The sequence below is a fragment of the Nicotiana tabacum genome, chromosome 8 (assembly GCF_000715075.1).
Source record: "Nicotiana tabacum cultivar K326 chromosome 8, ASM71507v2, whole genome shotgun sequence".
Taxonomy (NCBI): Eukaryota; Viridiplantae; Streptophyta; class Magnoliopsida; order Solanales; family Solanaceae; genus Nicotiana; species Nicotiana tabacum.
This window is the reverse complement of record NC_134087.1, coordinates 9,536,128-9,558,375: the sequence shown is the minus strand read 5'-3', so window position 1 is coordinate 9,558,375 and position 22,248 is coordinate 9,536,128. Positions and strand designations below refer to the sequence as shown.

The 22,248-nt window shown below is 38.3% G+C and overlaps 1 protein-coding gene and 1 pseudogene across 1 annotated transcript; one reads left to right on the top strand and one right to left on the bottom strand.

Moving 5' to 3' along the window:
- Window positions 1-757: 757 nt before the first annotated feature.
- LOC107830394 (uncharacterized) lies at window positions 758-2,262 on the bottom strand. Its single transcript, XM_016657938.2, has 3 exons — window positions 1,769-2,262; window positions 1,459-1,631; window positions 758-1,348 (listed from the first exon to the last, which is right to left on the bottom strand). Exons 1-3 carry the CDS (start codon window positions 2,204-2,206, stop codon window positions 1,066-1,068), a joined length of 894 nt encoding a protein of 297 aa, XP_016513424.1. The 5' UTR covers window positions 2,207-2,262; the 3' UTR covers window positions 758-1,065.
- A 4,386-nt stretch (window positions 2,263-6,648) lies between these two features.
- On the top strand, window positions 6,649-6,767 carry LOC142163630 (5S ribosomal RNA; annotated as a pseudogene).
- The last annotated feature ends 15,481 nt before the right edge of the window (window positions 6,768-22,248 follow it).

Below are 22,248 nucleotides of genomic sequence, written 5' to 3'. Positions count from 1 at the left end.
TGAATTTCTTTGGTTTGGTAGCCAACTTTGTTGAATTGTGAAAAGTGTGTGTAAATTGTTAAATATTGTAGGCTTTAGAGGGTGAAGCTTTGGCTATAAAAGGAGAGATTCAACTCTCATTTCTACACACCAACAAAAAGAGAAAGAAAGAGTGAGGTTTCACAGACAAGGTATAAGAAAATAGTCTGTGAGGAAAATAGAGAGTGAGCGATATTGTAGTGAGGTGGGAATATCAAAAGAGGGTTATTTCTTTTGAGTGTTGTAGTGGTCTTTGGAGTATTTATCTCCGACCTACAAAGTGTAAAATTCCTTACTATAGTGATATCAGTTGCTCCTCTCGGGGTCGTGGTTTTTTCCCTTATTCAGAAGAGTTTTCCACGTAAAAATCTTGGGGTCATTGTTACTCTTTTATTCTTGTTAATTACCGTATCTCGGTGCTACATTATTATTCCGCTTTATTACCGTGAATATTATTTTGGTAAGGGGTTTATTCACAACATAACAATGCAAACGTAGTGGTGTCAAATTTAAACCGAATATCGGGTAATCTGTCTAATATGACCAAACTATTAATGTACTAGTTAACATATATATATTTGTGTTAGTTTATATATGCTCCATCAGCCACTGGCTAATTTAGATAACCTATTACTCCCTATTCATTAGTTTAGTGTAATATTTACCAATATATATTACTAATAGTAAAGAAACCACAACATGACTACTTTAATACTAGTATTCACCAAGATTATCAGTAAAACAAACAGAAGTACTAACCTTGAGACCAAAAGGGAAGGAAAGGAGCCGCCTTCCATGTTACATATTGGATTAGCTACCTTCTATAATAGTTACATCAAACCTATTTGTACATAAGTTGCACCAGGTTGGCCATTCATGAAATTTTATCTTATACATAGTTATTAAATGAAGCCTGCCAAGTTTTTTTCCAATTAGGAAAGTCCCAATCGAGTAACTGTGACCAAGAAGTCACTAAAACCGAATCCGTGCATTTTGGCTTTGAATTGTGACCTCCTAAACATAAGATCGTCCGTTAAAATTTGTGGATTACGATATACTTTGTGACTTTTCCAACACTGAACTGTTCCTTTGAATTGAAGATAGGCTGGTTTTTGTGGAAGATGAAGCATATATTTTGCATGAATTTGAAGAAGCTGCAGCCAAGGGTGGCCGATGATGAGACGGCGCTCCTCCTAAATAGTTTGTGGCTGCTGAATTTTCACTCTCTATTCCACATTTTATACTTTGCTCTTTTACTTCTTCCTCCTCCTCCTCATCCTCCGCCTCTTCGGCATCCCACAAGAACCGAGCGTATGATGCCAATACGTAACTGTAATAATTAATAAATGAAATATAAATAAAGAATCTCAATCCGAATAAAGCTTGAATTGGTCAATCATATTTGAATTTTTAGAATGAAAATAAGGAAAAAGTACTCACCAGTCATCAGGGCTAGATTTAACAGCTTGATCAAAATAAGCATGGGCATGAGATGCATTTTTTTGGGTTCGCCAAATTAGGTCAGCATAAAGTGCCAACACATTCCCATCTCTCGGATTTACCAATATTGCTCTTGCGTAATACTCCTCTGCTTTTGCTAGATCCCTCTTAACCTGTTGATTCAACACACAATTATATTAATCACTACATTAATTCTCAGAAGCAAATAATTAAATCACTTATTCAAAGGTAGCAGCACTAGTACTTAAGTCATAAAGAGACTGAATCGAATGATTACGAATTTACGTACCTCTTTTAAGAAGCTGGCATAGTTTGCTAGTAAAAGTGCATTTTCCGGGTTAGTTTCAATCATTTTCTTATAGTAGGCTTCTGTACTCTCATGCCCATCCCAACTATTCGAATCCGAACCTGAACCTGGACCATCTCCACCATCCCACCCACCGCCTCCGCCGCCGCCTTTCGTTGCACCACCCACCAGCAGTGACTCCGACACCCTCCCTTTCTTCGTTATACCGTCGTTTTTCTTCTTCTTAACTACAGGATCTCGGGGTTCTGTTTCTCGCATGCAACAGCTAGTTGCAAGCTTGGTCGCGGTTTCATGCTCCGCAAAAAACGACGTTGTTAAGGAGCATGATCGTGTCCTAGCCAGTGCGGAATCGGGCGACGATCCAGGGGAGTTGGGAATCCATGAATGAAGTATAGGACACGATGATCTTGTTAACATCATCTGTTAGAGTTAGAACTAGATGAGCTCCCCCTTCGAAAGAGAGATATATATACATTTGGTGGCTTAATTAAGTCGAGGATTTTATAGAGGAAAAAGGGACTACTGACGAAAAGAATGAAAGCCGTTGAATGATGTTGGTGGGGACAGTGGGCTTATCTCCCAAAGCTACATGTATTAAAAGAATTAATTGATTATGAAAAATTACAGTGCGTATATAACTAAAATATTACTTTTAAAGATATAGTATAACATATACTGAACACTCTTTGATAAAATTTTTTTTTACTTCTTTCAAATTTAAATACCCTTGAGAAAATTTTGGCTTACGGCCATAATATAAATAGGTAGTTGTTGCTAGCATTATATATTGATATGATCAGTAAAAAGAGAATTTTGCGATCTGGTCCCAGAAATGGAATCGGGAGGTTGCTGTCTGCTTGTTGTATTGTGAACGAGCAGCCAATGCTATAACGATACGTCCCATAAAACTCGTGCGAGCACAAGGGTTAGACAATGGAGATTTGACGGCCATGAATGGAGGACGGTCCAAAGGCATTCCCACGTCCCTCTCTGCTACTTGTATTATTTCTCAAAGGTTGGGCGTAGGGCATACTAGGTTTCTGGAAAAAAAACCTGCGAATGGCATATACTACCAGCTCCATTTCGTTTGACCTTTCTTAATTTGATTAGGCATAAAGTATAAGTATGTTAAAAAAATAAAAATTGAATCGACTCAAACTAATATGTGTATGATGTATCAAATATACACTTCTGATATAGCAGTTTTAAAAATGAGCCAAATACATATACATCCCATCCAACTTTGGCACTATTTTTCATTTTGGCACTCTATTTCTACTTTGTTCTATTTTGGTCCTCCAACTCTATTTCATATGTTATACTTTAACACAAAAGTTGAAATCAGTGCAAAAAATATAGCACGCGTGTATACACAAATCTGAGGTGTAATAAATATTTAATTAACTATTATTGCCAACTGATTTTTTCATCCATGTCAAACGGGTCAGTACTAAAATATCTGAACCTGACCATATTTTTTGTTGATTTATTTCATCTAAACGGACCAGGTATGAAATCAGCAGATGAAAGCTTTGGAACTTAGAGAATGAAGACGGGGCAACAGTTGATAAAAAATACGATCGTGTTCGGGTATTTTTGTATTGACCCGTTTGACATGGATGGAAAAATCAAGTGGCAACATTTAATTGGATATTTATTACACCTCAGATTTGTGTATACACATGCGCTATATTTTTTGCACTGGTTTCAGCTTTTGTGTTCAAGTGGAACATAAGAAATAGAGTTAGAGGGCCAAAATTGAACATACAAAATAGAGTTAGAGGGCCAAAATGGAACAAGGGAGAGATAGAGTGCCAAAATAAAAAATGGTGCCAAGTTGAATGGGATGTATATGTATTTGGCCTTAAAAATGTCATGTCATTCCTACAAGCGAACGTGTCACGATTCCAATTTCCCTTCATAGAATATCGTGATAGCGCCTAGTCTATAAGACTAGGTAAGCCTAACACTTGCTGATTAAGTAATAGATTTTTAACCAAATTACTATTAAGCATGAAACATAAGTTTTCATAATAAGCCGACAATCTGAGCATGATACGATATTCCAAAATCGGTAGTACAAGTCATAAGCTTTTCTAAGAGTCACTAGAAATAACAATTATCATTATCCCGGAATAGTAGGAAATACTAGAAATAAAATACAACAGAAGGTGACTTCGGACCCTGCGAACGTACAACAGGTGTACCTTGAAGTCTCCGGCCGCACAGGCATAAGTCTCAAAATCAACTCAATCCAAAGTACCTGGTTCTGCACAAAATTATGCAGAAGTGTAGCATGAGTACACAACAGTGGTACCCTGTAATTATCAAGTTTAACTGATCGTGATCACGACTAACAACCAATTCAAGCATTGCGAACGCGGTATAGCAGCTATGCGAACGCGAAGAAGGACCACGCCTAGCTCCCACTACATATCACGATCGCGACAGCAAACAAGGGATCACATAAAGTACGTGAAGCATCAGAAAACCAGCAACTCTAAAACATGACGAAATGGCCCGAAGCCCATCCGAAACACACTTGGGGGCCCCGGGACCCCATCGAAACATACCAACACGTTCCATAATATAGTCGGACCTGCTCAAGGCCTCAAATCACATCAAACAACGTCAAAATTGCGAATCGCACCTCAAATCGAACCAAGTGAACTTAGGAACTTTCAACTTCTACAACTCGCGCCGAATAATATTAAATCAACTCGGAATGACGTCAAATTTTGTATGCAAGTTACAAATGACACAACGGAGCTATACCAACTCCCGGAATCGAAATCCGAACCCGATATCAACGTAACAAAGTCAGGTTCCGGTCAAACCTGTCAACCTTCCAAAGCTTCTACTTTCAAATTTTCGCCAAAATGTGTTGAAACCTTCTAGAAATATCTAAATGCGAATCCGGGCATACGCGCAAGTCCAAAATCACCATCCGGACTTAGCGAAACCATCAAAACTACGATCAGGGTCAAATACTAAAAAAGTCAAACTTGGTCAACTCTTCCAACTTAAAGCTTCTTAGTTGAGAATCATTCTTCCAAATCAATTCCGAATAACCTGAAACCAAAACCGTTGATTCACACAAGTCATAATACATCATATGATGCTGCTCAAAACTTCAAATAGTTGAACAGAATGCAAATGCTCAAAACGAATGGCTAGGTCGTTACAGAATGTTAGAGTAAAATAAAATGTCGGAGGTAGACACTTACTTAGTGTAGAAAGAAGACACATTTTAAAAATAAAATAAAATGAATAATAAGATACATAAATTGAGATGAGAGAGAGAGAGTATTCCGAATAACCTGAAACCAAAACCGTTGATTCACACAAGTCATAATACATCATATGATGCTGCTCAAAACTTCAAATAGTTGAACAGAATGCAAATGCTCAAAACGAATGGCTAGGTCGTTACAGAATGTTAGAGTAAAATAAAATGTCGGAGGTAGACACTTACTTAGTGTAGAAAGAAGACACATTTTAAAAATAAAATAAAATGAATAATAAGATACATAAATTGAGATGGAGAGAGAGAGAGTATTATATATATATATATATATATATATATATATATATATATATATATATATATATATATATATATATATATATATATATATATATATATATATATATATATATATATATATATATATATATATATATATATATATATATATATATTATCCGTTAATTGTAATGCGAAAGGAGAGTAGGAAAAGGGAGAAGGGATAGGAATACTTATGGAGAATCAAACTCGCACATCCAATACGGTGATCAAATTTCTCATAACTTATTGGTTTTAGATAAATTTTTCATTGAGTATTGTTAATTAATTAAATACTTTAAGCCTAAATTAATTAGCTCATGCTAATACTTTTTATATAATTATAAAACTCGAAAAGTTATTATAGATACTAAAATAATTATTTGTAAAATATTTAAAAAGTGAACTTTTGAACTTTTACGAAAATCAAATACATTAATCCTCGTATTTCTATTATTGTTGTCCATTTTGGTGGGAAGGTAGTAGCAGCCAAGCTACGAAGTTGGGAGTTGAAAAACCATGCATATAACCAAGTTTTTTTAACAAATACTCTCTCCGTTTCATATTAGATGCAGGTACATTCCTTTTTAGTCTGTTCCAAAACAAACGACACATTTTTAAATTTGAAAATAATTCAACTTTAAACTATTTTATTTTACCCATTTACCCTTAGTGAGATACTTTAGTCACACAAATGTCATGGCCCCATAAATCTTTTACCTCTTAAGCTTTTAAGACCACAAATTTTAAAAGTCTTCTTCTTTTTTCTTAAACTTTGCGTCGAGTCAAACTACCTCATCTAATATGAAACAGAGGGAGTAGTAGAACAGATTGCGATTTCTTAAAAACTAATGTACTATATTCGAGTACAATATACTCCCTTCGTTTTAATTTATGTGAACTTATTTCCTTTTTGGTCCGTGTCAGAAAGAATGGCCTTATTTCCTTATTTGGAAACAATTTACCTTTATGCAATGATTTATAGCTATATAAAATATATGTGCCTCATTTTACACCACAAGTTTAAAAGTCTTCTCTCTTTTCTTAAACTCCACGCGGAATCAAATGGGTTTCACATAAATTAAAACTAGTCTTCTTCACTCTTCAAGCGTCAAATAAGGCAGCAACCTGTTTCTTTTTTTTTAGTATAGTAGTACGGTAAAAGTACATCATCATAGAATATTTACACCAAATTAAAAAATATATGATATGTGATTGAACACAAAACGTTTTCACTCAACTATCGTTAATTGATATATATTATTGCTTTATTAAATTACTTAATTATGATAAACTAGAATGCGATCATACCAGTGCTAACGTATCGAATCTCATCAAAACTTCAAAGTTAAGCGTGTTTGGACGAGAATAGTGCTAGGATGGATGACTCCCTAGAAAGTCCTCGTGTTGCATCTCTTTTTTGTCACTTGATGAGAACATAATGGATTTTTTGTTATTGTTGTCATCATAATAAACTAATACAGTTAATTAATGCAAATAGTCGAAGCGGATAAAATCTTTATTTATGACGCAAATGTTAAGTTTAGGATTGAATAGATGGAAGATATTTTGGAACAGTACTTCTCCCCCCTCCCCCACCCCCACCTTGCCGAATGACTTATGCCAAGTCTATACTCTATAAGTCGTTTAATGGAGTGACCATGACTTTCATCGGGAGAAAACGACTAGCACAATGCACAAACAATTCCATCCTCACTTACGCTTACCTGTGGAATATTAAATTTTGTGCAATGATCAGAATATAAATTTTTTGCACTACTATGTTAAACTGATATATAAGTGATTCTTTAAAAAAAAAACTTGATATAATAATCCGAAAATAAAGTAATGAGATATCATAAATGGTTAAATTGTACTTACAATGTAACAATTATATGTATACATAGTATGTAACTTATATCCTTAGGTCTCATTGTGCATTGACCAACGTCTCTGTATTAAACTCAATGTGCTTAATAAAAAGATAAGTGGAACGCTGATAATATCTCAATTCTTCGATTGTAAAATTTCATCTAAAATTATAAGCATTACGATCAGAGGCGGATATGTAGTGTACTACCTACGGGTTCAACTGATCAGAACTCATAACTTTCGACCGCAGAGTAAAAATTTGTATATAAAAATTCATTAAAATTGTATAAATAGTATATATGTATACGATTAAAATCGGACACACCCGATTTTACTGATTAACCGAGACCAGGGGATGGATCGAGGATCCGCCCCGTTGTATATCAGACCGAGACATGAGGATAAGGTATTGACTTCAGGATTCGAAGTACCGGTCAAGATCGAGCCCGGAAATGATCGAGACCAAACAGGATAGACATCGAGCGAGATCGAAGATAGCATAATAACGGAAAGACGAGATATTCGTGACTGGTCGAGAATCATGGCGGAAATCCAGAAACGGATCAAATCAAGTACGGTTATGTAGCTAACCATCGGATTTCCTTTTGTAACTAGAATTGTATCATAAGTGGAATTCCTCTACTATATAAAGGGGGTTCTAATCATTTGTAACCATCTCATTCTCGCATATCAAAGCAATACAATATTCTTTTTCTCTTATACTCTCTTGTTCATCAGTTTATTTTATAACTCTATTTTCACTCACTCGGTTCGAGGGGGACCTAGCTCGAGGGCTGAGTTGCATTTTAATACTGGTTTGCTTTATTTTGTTGTTAATTTCTACTATTAATCATCATATTTATCAACTGGTGCTAGGTAAAATTACGTATCCTTAAAACCATTTATAAATTTAATTATTATCCGATTTTAATGGTAAACAAAATATGAACTCATAACTTTAAAAATATAATGGGTTCAATATTAAAATCTTAAAATTAAACTCATAAAATTTAAATCATAAATCAGCCTTTACGATTTCAAGTCAATAAATATACAGTGTAATTCGAATAGAAGAGAATAAAGTTGAACTCATTTATTGGCGAAGAGCTGCGGCCACATGTTCGAAGCGGCGAAAGTTTTGTGCTTTGCCCCGTGATGGCTCGTCTAATGCGCCAACGACACGAAGGCAAAAATGCAGGGGAAGGAGGTCCCTCTTCCATGTTGATTATAACAAAACATGTAGTATTAGATAGAGACAATGATAATTGACAACTACAAAATACAGAATGTGGTACGTGTTCATTTTCACAAACCAAACCAATAAGACTAAGCCACCCACTTTCCTACTTGAGTAGAAGTATAGTTGGTCCCAGACACGGAGTTAAGATTGTGAACGGTGGAAATCAGGCCACCCGATTGAAAAAGTAATACCACGTCGCAAGATCAGGATGTCGAGCTCGGGGTCAAAGTTCCTTTCCAAGGTCGAAGTCGATAACACTTACCGAGGTCAGAAGAAGGTGTGCTACTAGATGACGCTGGTATAATTCAATAACAGAAAAAGCGAGATATCCGCAACGGGCCGGAGATCACGGCATGCATTTCAGAATGGATTGATCTTGAGCGGTTAAACAGTTGTCAAATATAATTTCCTACTATAATTAGAAGTGTACCTTATTTAGGACTCCCCTATTATATAAAGGGAGATCACATTCATTTGAAAGGGACATTATTCACTGATAAGAAAATATACGCACGTTACTCTCTTGCTATTTAACTTACTGTTCATCAGAGTTGTTTTATATTTGTTATTCCCATTTTTATACCTCGAGGCTGTCACAGGTTGAGGTCAAGGTTTAGCTTACACACTGGTTTAGTTAACTTTATTTTTTAACTTAGCTATTTAATTCCTTGTTTATCAATTATCATTGAATTAAATCACATATCCTTAAAACCACAATACAAGTTTAATTGTTACCCGAATTTTAGGGTAAACAGTTTGGCGCCCGCCGTTGGGCTAAGGATAATAGTAATTTTTCAGTGCTGATTCTGATAACACACGTGTTTTCACACTTGTTCTTGTTTATTCTTGCTCTCAGGTTAAAGCATGACAAACTCACAAAACACACTCGTACATGGTGATGATGGTCTCGGATTTCACAGGGAAAACGACAATGTAATTGCTCTAGGAGTCGGGGTGCCACTGGCTAATCTCGGGGGACTTAAACTAGTAGCTCGTATCATTGTCAACATATATGCTGCATGGATAACACTCTGATATATAATGTGTGTTCATAATGTAACTAACTCTGGGTCATAGATCAAATAATTCATTTCGTGCCTTCTTAGCTTTCATTAAAAGTAAGCAATTACCTTTCTTGGTCGTTCTGCCACTTGTTGCATGATTACTTGGCTTATCTTAGTTCCCACATATATTGGAATTTTGTGCAACTCATGTGATCTCGAATATTACTTTGGATTTTACTTCCCGTTCCTTAGTTACGACATGTGCCACTTTGCTATAGAGAGGATACAATGTCGAGGGAGATTATTGTTCCAAGATCATTTCTTCTTTAGGTCATTATGCTTATGTTGATGCCTTCATCCTTATTTCCTGAGCTAGTCTTTCATTGTAACACTTAAGGGAGATCCTCTGACTCTTGTAAAAATGCGAGATTATTACACTGTATACAAGATAGAACTTTTTATGTTCTTACTCGTCTTAATTATCCTTAGTTACTTACTTCCGTGCCCTTATGCTCGTCGGGTTACTTCTGAACCAAAATTTTAATAGTCTCCCTAGTGGAACTCCTTTGTTTTTTCTTTACGTAATACTTATACTGTACATTCTACTACCCCAACTCTTATCTGAATATTTCTTGAGGATTACGATGTCGTGTCTGAGAGACTGAAGTTCCTTTGTTGGGTTTCACTACGTTTATCTTGCATGATCTACTGATTTATTTGAGAACTCTTGTCTAGCCATAGCCAAGCTCTTTCTGGATCAACTACTAACTACCCGTTAGTCCATGCTCATATTTATATTCTGTGTAACCTCTCTTGGGCTATGTCCTTTTCCTTAACTTACCTCTCGTACTAGCTTCATATGTATTAATTTCCCATTCCCACTTATTTATCAATAACATCCTGGCCGGAAACCCTTACTGCCTCTCCCCAGCATCATGCTTGCATAGTGTCCTGGAGTCGTAGTATATATGTATGATCTGAATAAATTTACTCTCACTCCTTTCGCCTTCTTACCACATTCTTCCTTTACTATTTCGTAGTTACATGAACCACTTAACTCCGACTTAATACCATATTACCCCATCTTCCCCCCTTTAGGGGAGTAATAACATTTAATGCTATGAAGATTCACCTACAAATATTTTACCTCTTTATCTTCGGCGTCTTTTCACATCTTCAATGATTCTTACTCACTTTATGGTAGCCTTTCTCTACTAGGGATAACTAAATTTCTTACATGCGAGGGTGACACATAGTGTAACTAGCATACTTAGTTCCTTAAGCTTAACTCTAGTCACATTCTTTTTAGGGAAGCGTCTTCCTGAATGACCTTTAAAGGTTATTCTTCAATTGTCCATTTTATCTTTGTCGGAGTACGATCTCTAAAATTCTCACGATGCCGTCTATTATCGAATCTTTCGGTCCCTAAATAATGTTCGATTTATCTTGTTTACTAGCCTATGCTGATTTCTATCTCTCTGGGGGTCTAACTTAGCTTTTTAGTAATCATGTTGGAGTCACTAACTCATTTCTCGAAATAAGGATATGACTTCATGGCATATACTCTTTTATAGTCTCAAAACTTTTCATCTCTTGTCTTTTCTTTCACATGACCATAGACTCTGTCATCCTACTGTATTTTGATTTACTGTTATCACCTATTTATTATGCCTTACTCATAATGCTTCATTTACTCTCCTCTTATTCTCCTGCTAATACTTTTGTCTACCTCATTATTCTGAAAACTTCAATAAAACATTATTTCACCTTTAGCTCCCCTGGCTCAATCTACCATTTCAGGTTACTCTAACCCAAGCTGGATCCTGATATCCTATCCTTCTCTTAAACCATATATGTTAGCTCCCATAGGGCATAACTGAGATGGGTTTGGTAAATTTTACATACCTCCATTTATGTTGAAGGTAACTTAGAATCCTTTTATTTCTCTGCTTGACGTGGAAATTCGGATAATCTTCATTAACTAGGTAACTCGTACCCTTCTTCACCTTGCTTCTGTCACCTGTTGAAACTTATACTTTTACCTTTTGATACTCTCATGGCCTGCTATTCGCGGGGTATGTTAGATGTTCCCGTCTTAGGGTAAGTGGGAAATTCGCACATCTAGTATGCACGATCTAATAGGGTCTCAAACAAGGCCACATCGTCAAGAATTCTCTCTATGCTAATGCCCTTACCTGCTGTATTAGCCCTCTAGCTAGCTATAATTTTTCTAACTGAAAGCATCTCTAGATCATTAGCAAACATAAGCTTTGGCTCAAACTCTTATGAACCTCTATAGCACGATTTGGATTTGAAAGAAGCATAACAGACTCTTAAGTGCCTTGTAACTTCCTGTTTATATAATGTGGTGCACAACACATCTATAAACAAGGCTCTACCAGATACGGCTTGTAGAATCCCTAGGACAGAACTGCTCTGATACCAAGTTTGTCACGCCCCGAACATGGGGGGCGTGGCCGGCACACGGTGGTGTACTCGGCCCGAGTGTACCACTCTGTAACTATGGACTCTGGAGGGGTAACCCTCAACTTAGGCCGATGAGGCCATATTCTGAATCGTTTGAAAATAATATCTCTCTCATTTATGGGGTAAACATACCCAAAAGTCGATATATATAATTGTTTATATATATATATATATATATAATATAACTGTGGAGGCTGACGAGGCCACCATGAACATTTACTGATATACAAACTATATAGGACTTGTCTACAAGCCTTTAGAGATAACTGAACTGTACCATGGTTGGGACAGGGCCTCGACCTACCCATCAAACCTGTTTATATAAAATGGACTCCAAGGTCTAGACCTAGCAACTCCGAGGATGTGAAGCTTTCCAACTAAGCTGATGTTTAACTCTGTCTGTTGGGAGGGTCTTTCCAACTGTCAATAAGGACCTGCAGGCATGAAATACAGCATCCTCGGCAAAAGGAACGTCAGTACAAAATAATGTACCGAGTATGTAAGGCAACAGTATAACTGAAAGCTAAAACTAAACTGATAATATAATAACTGAAAGTAACTAGGAGTCAAAGATAATCTGAAGATATGCTTACCTGCCGATATTGACTCAACTCTTTCAATATAGTAAGTAAAATAGTTGTCCGGCCTTATAAGGCTCGATATGTGTAACTGCTCTGCCGTAGTAGGCTCGCTCATAGGTGATTGGCCATACTAGTCTTTGTATCTCGGCCATACCACTCGCTTATAGGCGCTCAGCCATAGTATACTCGGTATATAACTCACTATCTGATCAGAGGTTGCCCAATAGGGGTTTGCCCATCGATTATAGCTCGATGGTAGTGAAATTATGGTAATACTGTATATATATAGACTCTCTGTTCTCTTGGTTGAAATAAGACAAAACTAAACTGAATATGAAATCCCGATAAGGGAGAATGCTGTAACTTATGAGACTAGGAAAATGTACATAAATTCAGGAATATGAACTTCTCTTTATGTCTCGTTATCAAACACATGTAGTTATGAGATCATGCCAAATGAAGGAAGGGCTTAGCCTTAACATACCTTAACTATATTGAGTCCTTGATACCTTCCAAGCACTTCTTCACACAACTCAACTCAATCTACCACATCATAAGGAGATTCAAAATCAGTGTTGAGTAAAGGCTATGTTCGGAACTTAAACTAGTAGTTCGTTTACATAAATTTTGGCAGCATCTCCCTTGTAACAAGGCCATTTTCCAATATCATATACCAACAGTAACAACAACACAACAATAAAAACATGTATGCATCATTTTTCAAACTTATCTCTATCACAATATACCACAAAACAACCAACACACTTCAATCTTTTCATACACAAAACGACCACCATAGTAGTGTCAAACGACCCGGAAATGTTACGACGAACGACCAGCCCACCACCCTGCATCTATATGGTGTTTCTCCACACCCTTCCTCCTCCAAAACTCCAGAAAATAGTAGTAAAACACGCAGTCCAGCAGCAATATAAAACAATTCACAAAACAATCTGCTACAAGTGAATAACTAGAACTCACAACTTCGGATCACCGTCCCATGAGTTCTTAAAAGTATAGAATGACTTAGCATGAATTTACAGCAGAAAAAATAGATGAAAGAGAGCAGTAAACTCACCTTATTTGTTGGATAACTCAACCCTTATCTTGGTTCTTCAAACACTAGGTTTTACCCCCAATTAGAACTTGAAAGGGAGAGAAATTCAATTAGGGTTTGTGGGTAATTTTTGGGAGGAAGTTTACAGGGGTTTAGGTCTATTTATTTCTGATATATAATGAGGTTTATATTGCAGGAGATAAGCCCTTAAATGGGCTCTTTGGCTTTCATCGATTTTTGTTCCACAACTCGCTTGACTTCAAAACATAACACACAGATATCATATGAATAAACTAATTCATAAAATAACCTCCTCATCAGGTTAAGAACCCTATCCTCACCCCAAAAGTACATGTTATAACATTCCCAACTTGTCGACTTTCGACGAAACATTGTTTTATTCAATTCGTTTAGCTTTTGAACCTTCCAACCTTCCTTGTACTTGTTGTTCATAATCTTCAATATTTGTAACCTCCACGTTAACATGATTATCTAACTTTGTAAACTTTTCAAAGATGATTTCATTTCTGAGCTTACATCAATTGACTTATGACATACTCTTACGTACGAAAAAATAGGGTGTAACACAGATAATATTTGAGATGTTACAGGCTCAGCAGGCCGTTATTGCTCAATTGCAAAATCAACATAAAACTCCAAGTATGGTCGAGCCAGAAATCACTCACCATACCGAGCCAGTGCCAGAAAGGTCGAATGGTGATCTTACAATAATGAAAATGCTCGAGGAGCTCACCAAAAGAATTGAGTCGGGAGAGAAAAAAATTGAAGATAATGATAAAAAAGTGGAAACATACAACTCCTAAGTTGATCAGATACTGGGGGCACCCCCGATCTTAAAGGGTTTGGATTCGAAAAAGTTCGTACAGAAGCCTTTTTCCTCAGAGTGCGGCTCTAAAACCCATTCCTAAGAAGTTTCGTATGCCGGATATACCTAAATACAACGGGACCACCGATCCCAATGAACACATCACTTCATATACATGCGGAATAAATGGAAATAACTTAGAAGATGACGAGATCGAGTCTGTTTTGTTGAAAAAATTTGGGGAAACTTTGTCAAAGGGAGCAATGATTTGGTATCACAACTTTCCACTAAATTCCATAGACTCATTTGCCATGTTAGCAGATTCTTTCATGAAGGCACTGATAAGTGGGGATTTGAATCATTATTTGTTTTCTTTTACTTGCGCTTTGGGTTTTAATTGCGTAAAGGTAATCCCAAAAACTAATGTAATATGTTTGCTTGTAGGGATTGTTCATAATGAACCAAAATAGCCATGATCAACTCATAAAAGAGTCAAAACTTGAACAAAGACCAAGAATGAGCAAAGAATTGTGGAACGCGACACAAAAGTGCGATCGCGAAAGTGTCAATGCGGACGCGGTCATTAATTCGCAGACTGCGAAAGGGAGAATCAGAGAGGTGGTTTTTGGGCACATACATGGATGCAGACCGCCTCAGAAAGTGGCGGCCGCGAAAGTACCACCGCGACCACGATTGGAATTCCACAAACCGTAGTTGGCAAGGTTCAGAGAGCTCACAAAGCATGCAAAATTGTTAAGAGCGGTCCGCATTGCGAAAGGCTCTCATGCGGACGCAGTAAAAATTATGTGGTCCGCGATACAAGGTTCAACCTAGTACCAGATGTGAAGAAAGACGGACCACAACCAAAATTACGCGGCCGCAAAATCAAGAGTGTGGCCACGGTTAGATTATGAGGCCACGAAACCTCCGCATGGGTATTTTTGTCCGAAAATTTCAGCTTAGTATAAATAGATCTTTTTGACGCTTTTAGGTTAAGTTTTGCTTTTGCTAAGTACGTGAGATGGTTGGAAATACCATTTCAGGCAATTTTGTATTAGATTCAACTTCTAACATTAGCTTTTCATCTTTTAATCTAGTATTATGCATTTTATCTTTATTTTATCTTTGATTTATTCTATTTTCATGAGTAGCTAAACCCATAGCTAGGGTTGTGACCTAACCCTAGTGTGGGTATTTGATGGGCCTTGAATTTTAAGGCTGAATGTGTATGGGTTAGTGATATTTAGCTTAGTTCTTGCTAGAACTATTGAATTAGTAGTTGCAAACACTGATTTATGCCTTTATGACTTAGTCTCTACTTGAGATAAAAGGACCCAGTCTAGGAAAACTAGGCTAATAAGGAATTGGGGTGAACTCAAGAAATTGATAAGCCCAATTAAAGGGTTAAACCTAGAGATAGTAATACCCGACTTGAGCTAAAATCACTTGAGTTGCATGGATACCCATCTGGACTTGAGAAAGCCAAATTGGGCAAAATCACTCAAACTACCGAGAGGTATAGAGTGAGTACCTGGGTGTGATAGCTATATTACGACCCAATTAATCACATGATTGCCCCAAATTCTTGCTACCCGATAGATATCCATCTAGGTAGAAGTCACTACCCTAGTTCCTTTAAACCCTTGAAAATCAACAACAAAAACATTATACTTAGTTTTAAATATTGCATGCGATAGAATAGAATTAGAACTAGAAAACAAACCAACTATTTGTGGAAGTGCAATTAAGATCAAACCCCGCATCTCTACTTGGATATAAACCTAACTTCAAACAAATTAACTCCCTGTGGATTCGATCCCGACCTTGTTGGGGTAAAACTGCATCGACCATCCTCGCTACTCAATAGTAGTGCAGGCTTGGACCCGATTAATATTTGGGATTCAATCCCGACCTTGTTGAGTAAAACTGCTTCGACCATCCTCGCTACTCAAAAGTAGTGCAGGCTTGGACCCGATCAATTTTTGGCGCCATTTCCGGGGAGTTAAACGGTTTTATCTATATATTTGAGTATTTGTGTGTTTTGTTTTTCCTTCTTCCATTTTTTCTAATTTATTTGTGAATTGCTTTTAGGTACCAAATGGCTCTTAACAATGATGCCCCCGAAAATTTGCCATTGGGGGGGGGAGGTAGATGATGATAATGTGGATGAGATTCAACCCGAACCTCAAGCACGAAGGAGAGGCCGACCGCCTCATGATAATATTCCAAACCTTCCCCCACCTCTAGCAAGGATAGCATACCGGGTGTTGCCCAACGAAGGCTATGCAAGTGCAATAGTCCCGCCCCGGATTAGGGCGGGGAACTTTCAAATAACCAATGTCACTCTTACACTCTTGAAACAAAGGGGTTTCTTCATCGGAGCTCCACAACCAAACTCCTACAAGCATCTCAAAGGTTTTGTTGATAATGCTGCGGGAGCAAGCAAACTAACATTTCTAAGGACGCATTGAGATTAAGGCTTTTCCCATTTTCTCTAACGGGGAAGGCTTTGGATTGGCTTAAAAGGTTGCCCAACCATTCCATCACCACTTTGGATGAGTTGATCGAAAAATTCATAGCAAAGTTCTTCTAAATGAACCGGAACACATGGAGACACTAAGAGATGAGATCCTTGCTTTTAAACAAGAGCCAAATGAACCACTTCATGAGATTTGGGAAAGGTATCGGACGATGGGTAAAGAATGTCCGAATAATGACATGACTGAAGCCATGATCTAACAAACATTCTATCGTGGCATCAACACTACCAACCAATGCGTAGTTAACCAACTCGCCGGGGGAAACTTCATGAACACGCCATATGCTGAGGCATGTGAAATACTTGATGAGATGGTGGATACTTCTTCGGAGTAGCAAAGTCGAGCTAATATGCCACAAGGTGATCCCAGTGTCATTCACCGACACAAGGAGTTGCATGACCACGGCCAAGCAATAGCCAAGTTAACTACGACCATGAACCAATTGGCCAAAGCTTAGTTGCAACAAGTTCAAGGACCAAAACAAGTGAATGCCATGGAAGGAGTGAATATGATGGTCAATAAGAGGAGGCAACAAGGTCAACAAGTTCAAGGCAATCCGGATTAATTTGAGCAAAGTGGTAATGGTTAAAATCAAGATGATGTGTATGATGATCAAAGTGAAGAGGTTCAATATGTGAATAAATACCAAGGTCAACGGGGCAATGCTCCGAATCAACAATAGTGGAGATCCCAAGGAAATTGGAGAAACCAAAATCAACAAGGAAATTGGAATAGTGGTAATAACAATAACCAAAGCAATTGGGGGAACATCAACAATCAAAACTGGGGTAACCAAGGAAACTAAGCAATTGGGGTGGCAACAATAATAGCAATTGGGGCGGCAATAACAACCAAGGGGGTTGGAACAACAGTAATCAAGGGAATCGGGGGTCGGGCTTTCAAAGGCCTCCGATGTATCAACAACCAAACAACCTGCCTCCATATCCATCACAAGGTCTGAGCTCTTTCAATAATGAGATGGGGCAGATAGAGTCAATGTTTGAGAAAATGATGAAGAAAAACGCCAACTCCGATGACCAATTGGCCTCCTGCAACACTTCTATCTGCAACTTAGAAGTCCAGCTTAGCCAAATTTCTCAAGTTTTGAACACTCTCCATAAGGGGGCACTACCAAGTGACACGATAGTAAACCCGAAGGGTGGAAACAATACGGGCCATGCTATGGCGGTGACTACAAGAAGTAGTAGAGATAGAGTTGCTAGTACCTCTAATCCAAGAAAAGTTTTGAGTGATGATGTGTTGGTGCAAGATGATGATGATCCAAGAAATGATGTGCAAGTGAGTGATGAGAATGTGAATGAAGAGGTGAGGATAGACATTGATGACAACGTGGAGGAGATACAAAATGATGTGAACCCCTCTAGGGAACACGTAATAGACATACCGAAGATGGTAGTGCCCAAAGCCAAGGCTCCTTTTCCAAGGCCTCCTCCACCATATCCTCAAAGACTTGCAAAAAAAATAATGAGAACCAGTTCAAGAAATTTATTGATATGATGAAAAGTTTGTCCATAAATGTGCCTTTGGTTGAAGCTCTAGAACAAATGCCGGGTATGCCAAGTTCATGAAGGACTTGGTAAAAAAGAAAAGATCAATGAACTGTAAAACAATCAAAATGACACACCAAGTGAGTGCTATTATGCATTCCATGGCTCCAAAGTTAGAAGACCCCAGCGCCTTTGCAATCCCATGCACTATTGGTAGTGTCGATTTCGCCAAAGCTTTGTGTGACTTGGGGGCAAGCATTAACTTGATGCCATATTCTATGTTCAAGACATTGGGGATTGGGTAACCTAGGACTACATCCATGAGATTGCAAATGGCGTATAGGACAATAAAGAGGCCATTGGGGATAATTGATGATGTGCTAGTTCGGGTCGACAAGTTCATACTTCCCGCAAATTTTGTGATACTTGACTGTGAGGTTGACTACGAGGTGTCGATCATATTGGGGAGACCTTTCCTAGTAACAAGGAAGGCCTTAGTTGATGTGGAAGCAGGGGAGCTCACCTTCTGGGTGGGTGATGAAAAAGTTGTGTCCATGCTTGCAAGTCAATGAGGCGGCCCAATAGCAACGAAATATGTTCATTTGTGGATCTTGTGACCAAAGTGATTGTTGAAGACATAAGTGTTGTGATTAATGTAGAAGACCCTTTAGAAGCTATGTTGTTGAACCATGATGTGACTGAGAATGAAGGATTGGTGGAATATGTCAATGCTTTGCAAGGAATGGGTTCGTATACATATGAGCCCCGGAAACTTTCCTTGGATCTTGAGAACCGGAAGACTCCACCAACAAAGCCCTCAATAGAGGAGCCTCCCATATTGGAGTTGAAGCCTTTGCCTTCACACCTCAGGTATGAGTTCTTAGGCCCTTGTTCTATTTTACCTGTTATTCTTTCCTCGTGCTTAACTAATGTGCAGGTAGATGCCACCCTTGCGGTGCTCCAAAGGAGGAAGAAGGCAATAGGTTGGACATTAGCGCACACTCAAGGTATAAGCCCCGCCTTTTGCATGCATAAAATCATATTGTATGAGTATGACAAACCCTCCGTGGAACATCAAAGAAGGTTGAATGAGGCCATGCAAGAGGTTGTTAAGAAAAAGGTTATCAAGTGGTTAGATGTTGGGGTTGTCTACCCCATTTATGATAGCTCATGGATTTCGCCAGTACAATGTGTCCCAAAGAAGGGGCATGACTGTGATTACAAATGACAACAATAAGTTAATCCCCACAAGAGCTGTCACCGGTTGGAGGGTATGCATGGATTATAGGAAGCTCAACAAAGTGACTCGAAAAGACCATTTTTCGCTTCCATTCCTTGATCAAATGTTGGATAGGTTAGCCGAACGTGCTTATTATTGTATTTTGGATGGGTATTCCGGGTATAACCAGATTTTTATTGCACTTGAAGACCAAGAGAAGACCACCTTCACTTGTCTGTATGACACATTTTCATTCTCAAGGATGCCGTTTGGTCTTTGTAATGCACTGGCTACTTTTCAGCGGTGTATGATGGCAATATTCACGGATATGGTCGAGGACTTCCTCGAGGTGTTCATGGATGATTTCTCTGTTGTGGGGGATTATTTTGATGAGTGTTTTGGGTTATCTTGATAAAGTCTTGCCACATTGTGAAGAAACTAACTTGGTGCTTAATGGGGAGAAATGTCACTTTATGGTAGAGGAAGGCATTGTCCTCGGCCATAAGATCTCCAAGAATGGTATTGAAGTGGATAAAGCAAAGATTGAAGTGATATCAAAATTCCCTCCTCATACTTCTATTAAAGGAGTGTAGAGCCTTCTAGGGCATGCGGGGTTTTACCGTCAGCTCATCAAGGATTTCTTAAAGGTGGTGAACCCCTTGTGCAAGTTATTGGAAAAAGATGCAAAATTTGTGTTCAATGATGATTGCATGAAAGCTTTTGAGCTACTCAAGTATAAGTTGACTACCACTCCCTTCATTACCGTACCAAATTGGAGCTTACTATTTGAGCTCATGTGTGATGCTAGCGATGTGGCGGTAGGAACAATATTGGGGCAAAGAATCAACAAGATATTCCCTCCGGTATACTATGCTAGTAAGACCATGAACGACGCCCAAGTCAACTATACGGTGACCGAGAAAGAACTCTTAGCCATTGTCTATGCTATGGAAAAGTTCTGCCCTGTACCTCATGGGTACCAAAGCGATTGTTTACACCGATCACGCGGAGTGCTATTTGATGAGTAAGAAGGACTCAAAGGCTAGATTGATGAGGTGAGTACTTCTTCTACAAGAGTTTGATCTTGAAATCATAGACCGAAAAGGGAGTGAGAATCAAGTGGCGGGCCACTTGTCCTATTTGGAAAAGGAGGGAAGCCCCATGATGGCCTTGAGATCAGTGATTCGTTTCCGGATGAACAACCCTTTCCATGTCTTTGACCGGGATACATGGTTTGCTGATGTGGCTAACTATTTTGTGAGTGGAATTATCCCGAATGAGTTCTCTTCAAACCAAAGGAAGAAGCTCAAATGGGACTGCTTGGATTATTATTGGGACGAGCCATATCTTTTCAAAATTTGCACCGATGGTGTTATCTGGAGATGTGTTCCAGAAGAAGAGCAATTGGGTATTCTTGAAGCTTGTCATTCTTCGTCCTATGGTGGTCATCATGGTGGGGCGAGAACTGCTACAAAGGTCCTAATATGAGGATTCTATTGGCCTACCTTGTACAAAGATGCTAGCGAGCTTGTCAAGCGGTGTGATGAGTGACAAAGAGCCGGTGGTATTTCCAAGAAGAATGAGATGCCTCTCACTACCATCCTTGAGATCGACATTTTTGATGTGTGAGGTATCGACTTTATGGGTCCATTTGTGAGTTCATGTGGGAACACTTATATTCTTGTTGTTGTGGATGATGTCACCAAGTGGGTTGAAGTTGTGGATTTCCTCAACAATGAAGCACGGAGTGTGGTGACCTTCTTGAAGAAAAATATATTTACAAGGCTCGGCACCCCTAGGGTCATCATTAGTGATGGGGGTTCTCATTTTTGTAACAAAGCCTTTTGACACTTTACTCTCCAAGTATGGTGTCACTCACAAGGTGTCAACTCCCTATCACCCCCAGGCAAGTGGACAGGTTGAGGTCTTCAATAGGGAGATCAAGAGTATTCTTTCTAATACTGTCAATGCAAACCGAACTGATTGGTCAAGGAAACTTGACGATGCTTTATGGGCCTATAGAACAACTTACAAGACTCCAATTGGCATGTCTTCTTATAGATTGGTATTTGGTAAAGCATGTCACCTCCCCGTGGAATTAGGGCATAAGGCCATGTGGGCGTTGAAGAAGTTGAACCTAGAGTGGGATGTAGCTGCAAATCTTCGGGTGGAGTAATTGAATGAACTTGATGAGTTTCGGTTCCATGCTTACTCCAGTTCGTCCTTGTATAAGGACAAGATGAAGTACCTACAAGATAAGTATATATGGAACAAAGAATTCATAAAAAAAGGTGACCTTGTTCTCTTATTCAACTCTCGGTTACGGATGTTTCCGGGAAAGCTAAAGTCAAAATGGAGCGGTCCCTTTGAAATGGTGCATGTGGCTCATTTCGGTGATTTAGATTTGAAAAACAAGAATGGTGAGATTTTTAAAGTCAATGGCCACCAAGTGAAACACTACCTTGGAAAGGTTGATGATGTCCACGTTGTGGCATTGATCCATTTCAAGTGAATAATGGTAACATGCGTCGTGTCGTGACGTTAAATCAAGCGCTTCTTGGGA

Excerpts from the sequence above, each read along its gene's own strand:
- LOC107830394 (XM_016657938.2), bottom strand. The coding sequence starts at position 2,206 with ATGATGTTAACAAGATCATCGTGTCCTATACTTCATTCATGGATTCCC. Across the intron at positions 1,632-1,768 it reads ATGCCAGCTTCTTAAAAGAG|GTTAAGAGGGATCTAGCAAA; the intron begins GTACGTAAATTC and ends TTGAATCAACAG. Across the intron at positions 1,349-1,458 it reads AAATCTAGCCCTGATGACTG|TTACGTATTGGCATCATACG; the intron begins GTGAGTACTTTT and ends TAATTATTACAG.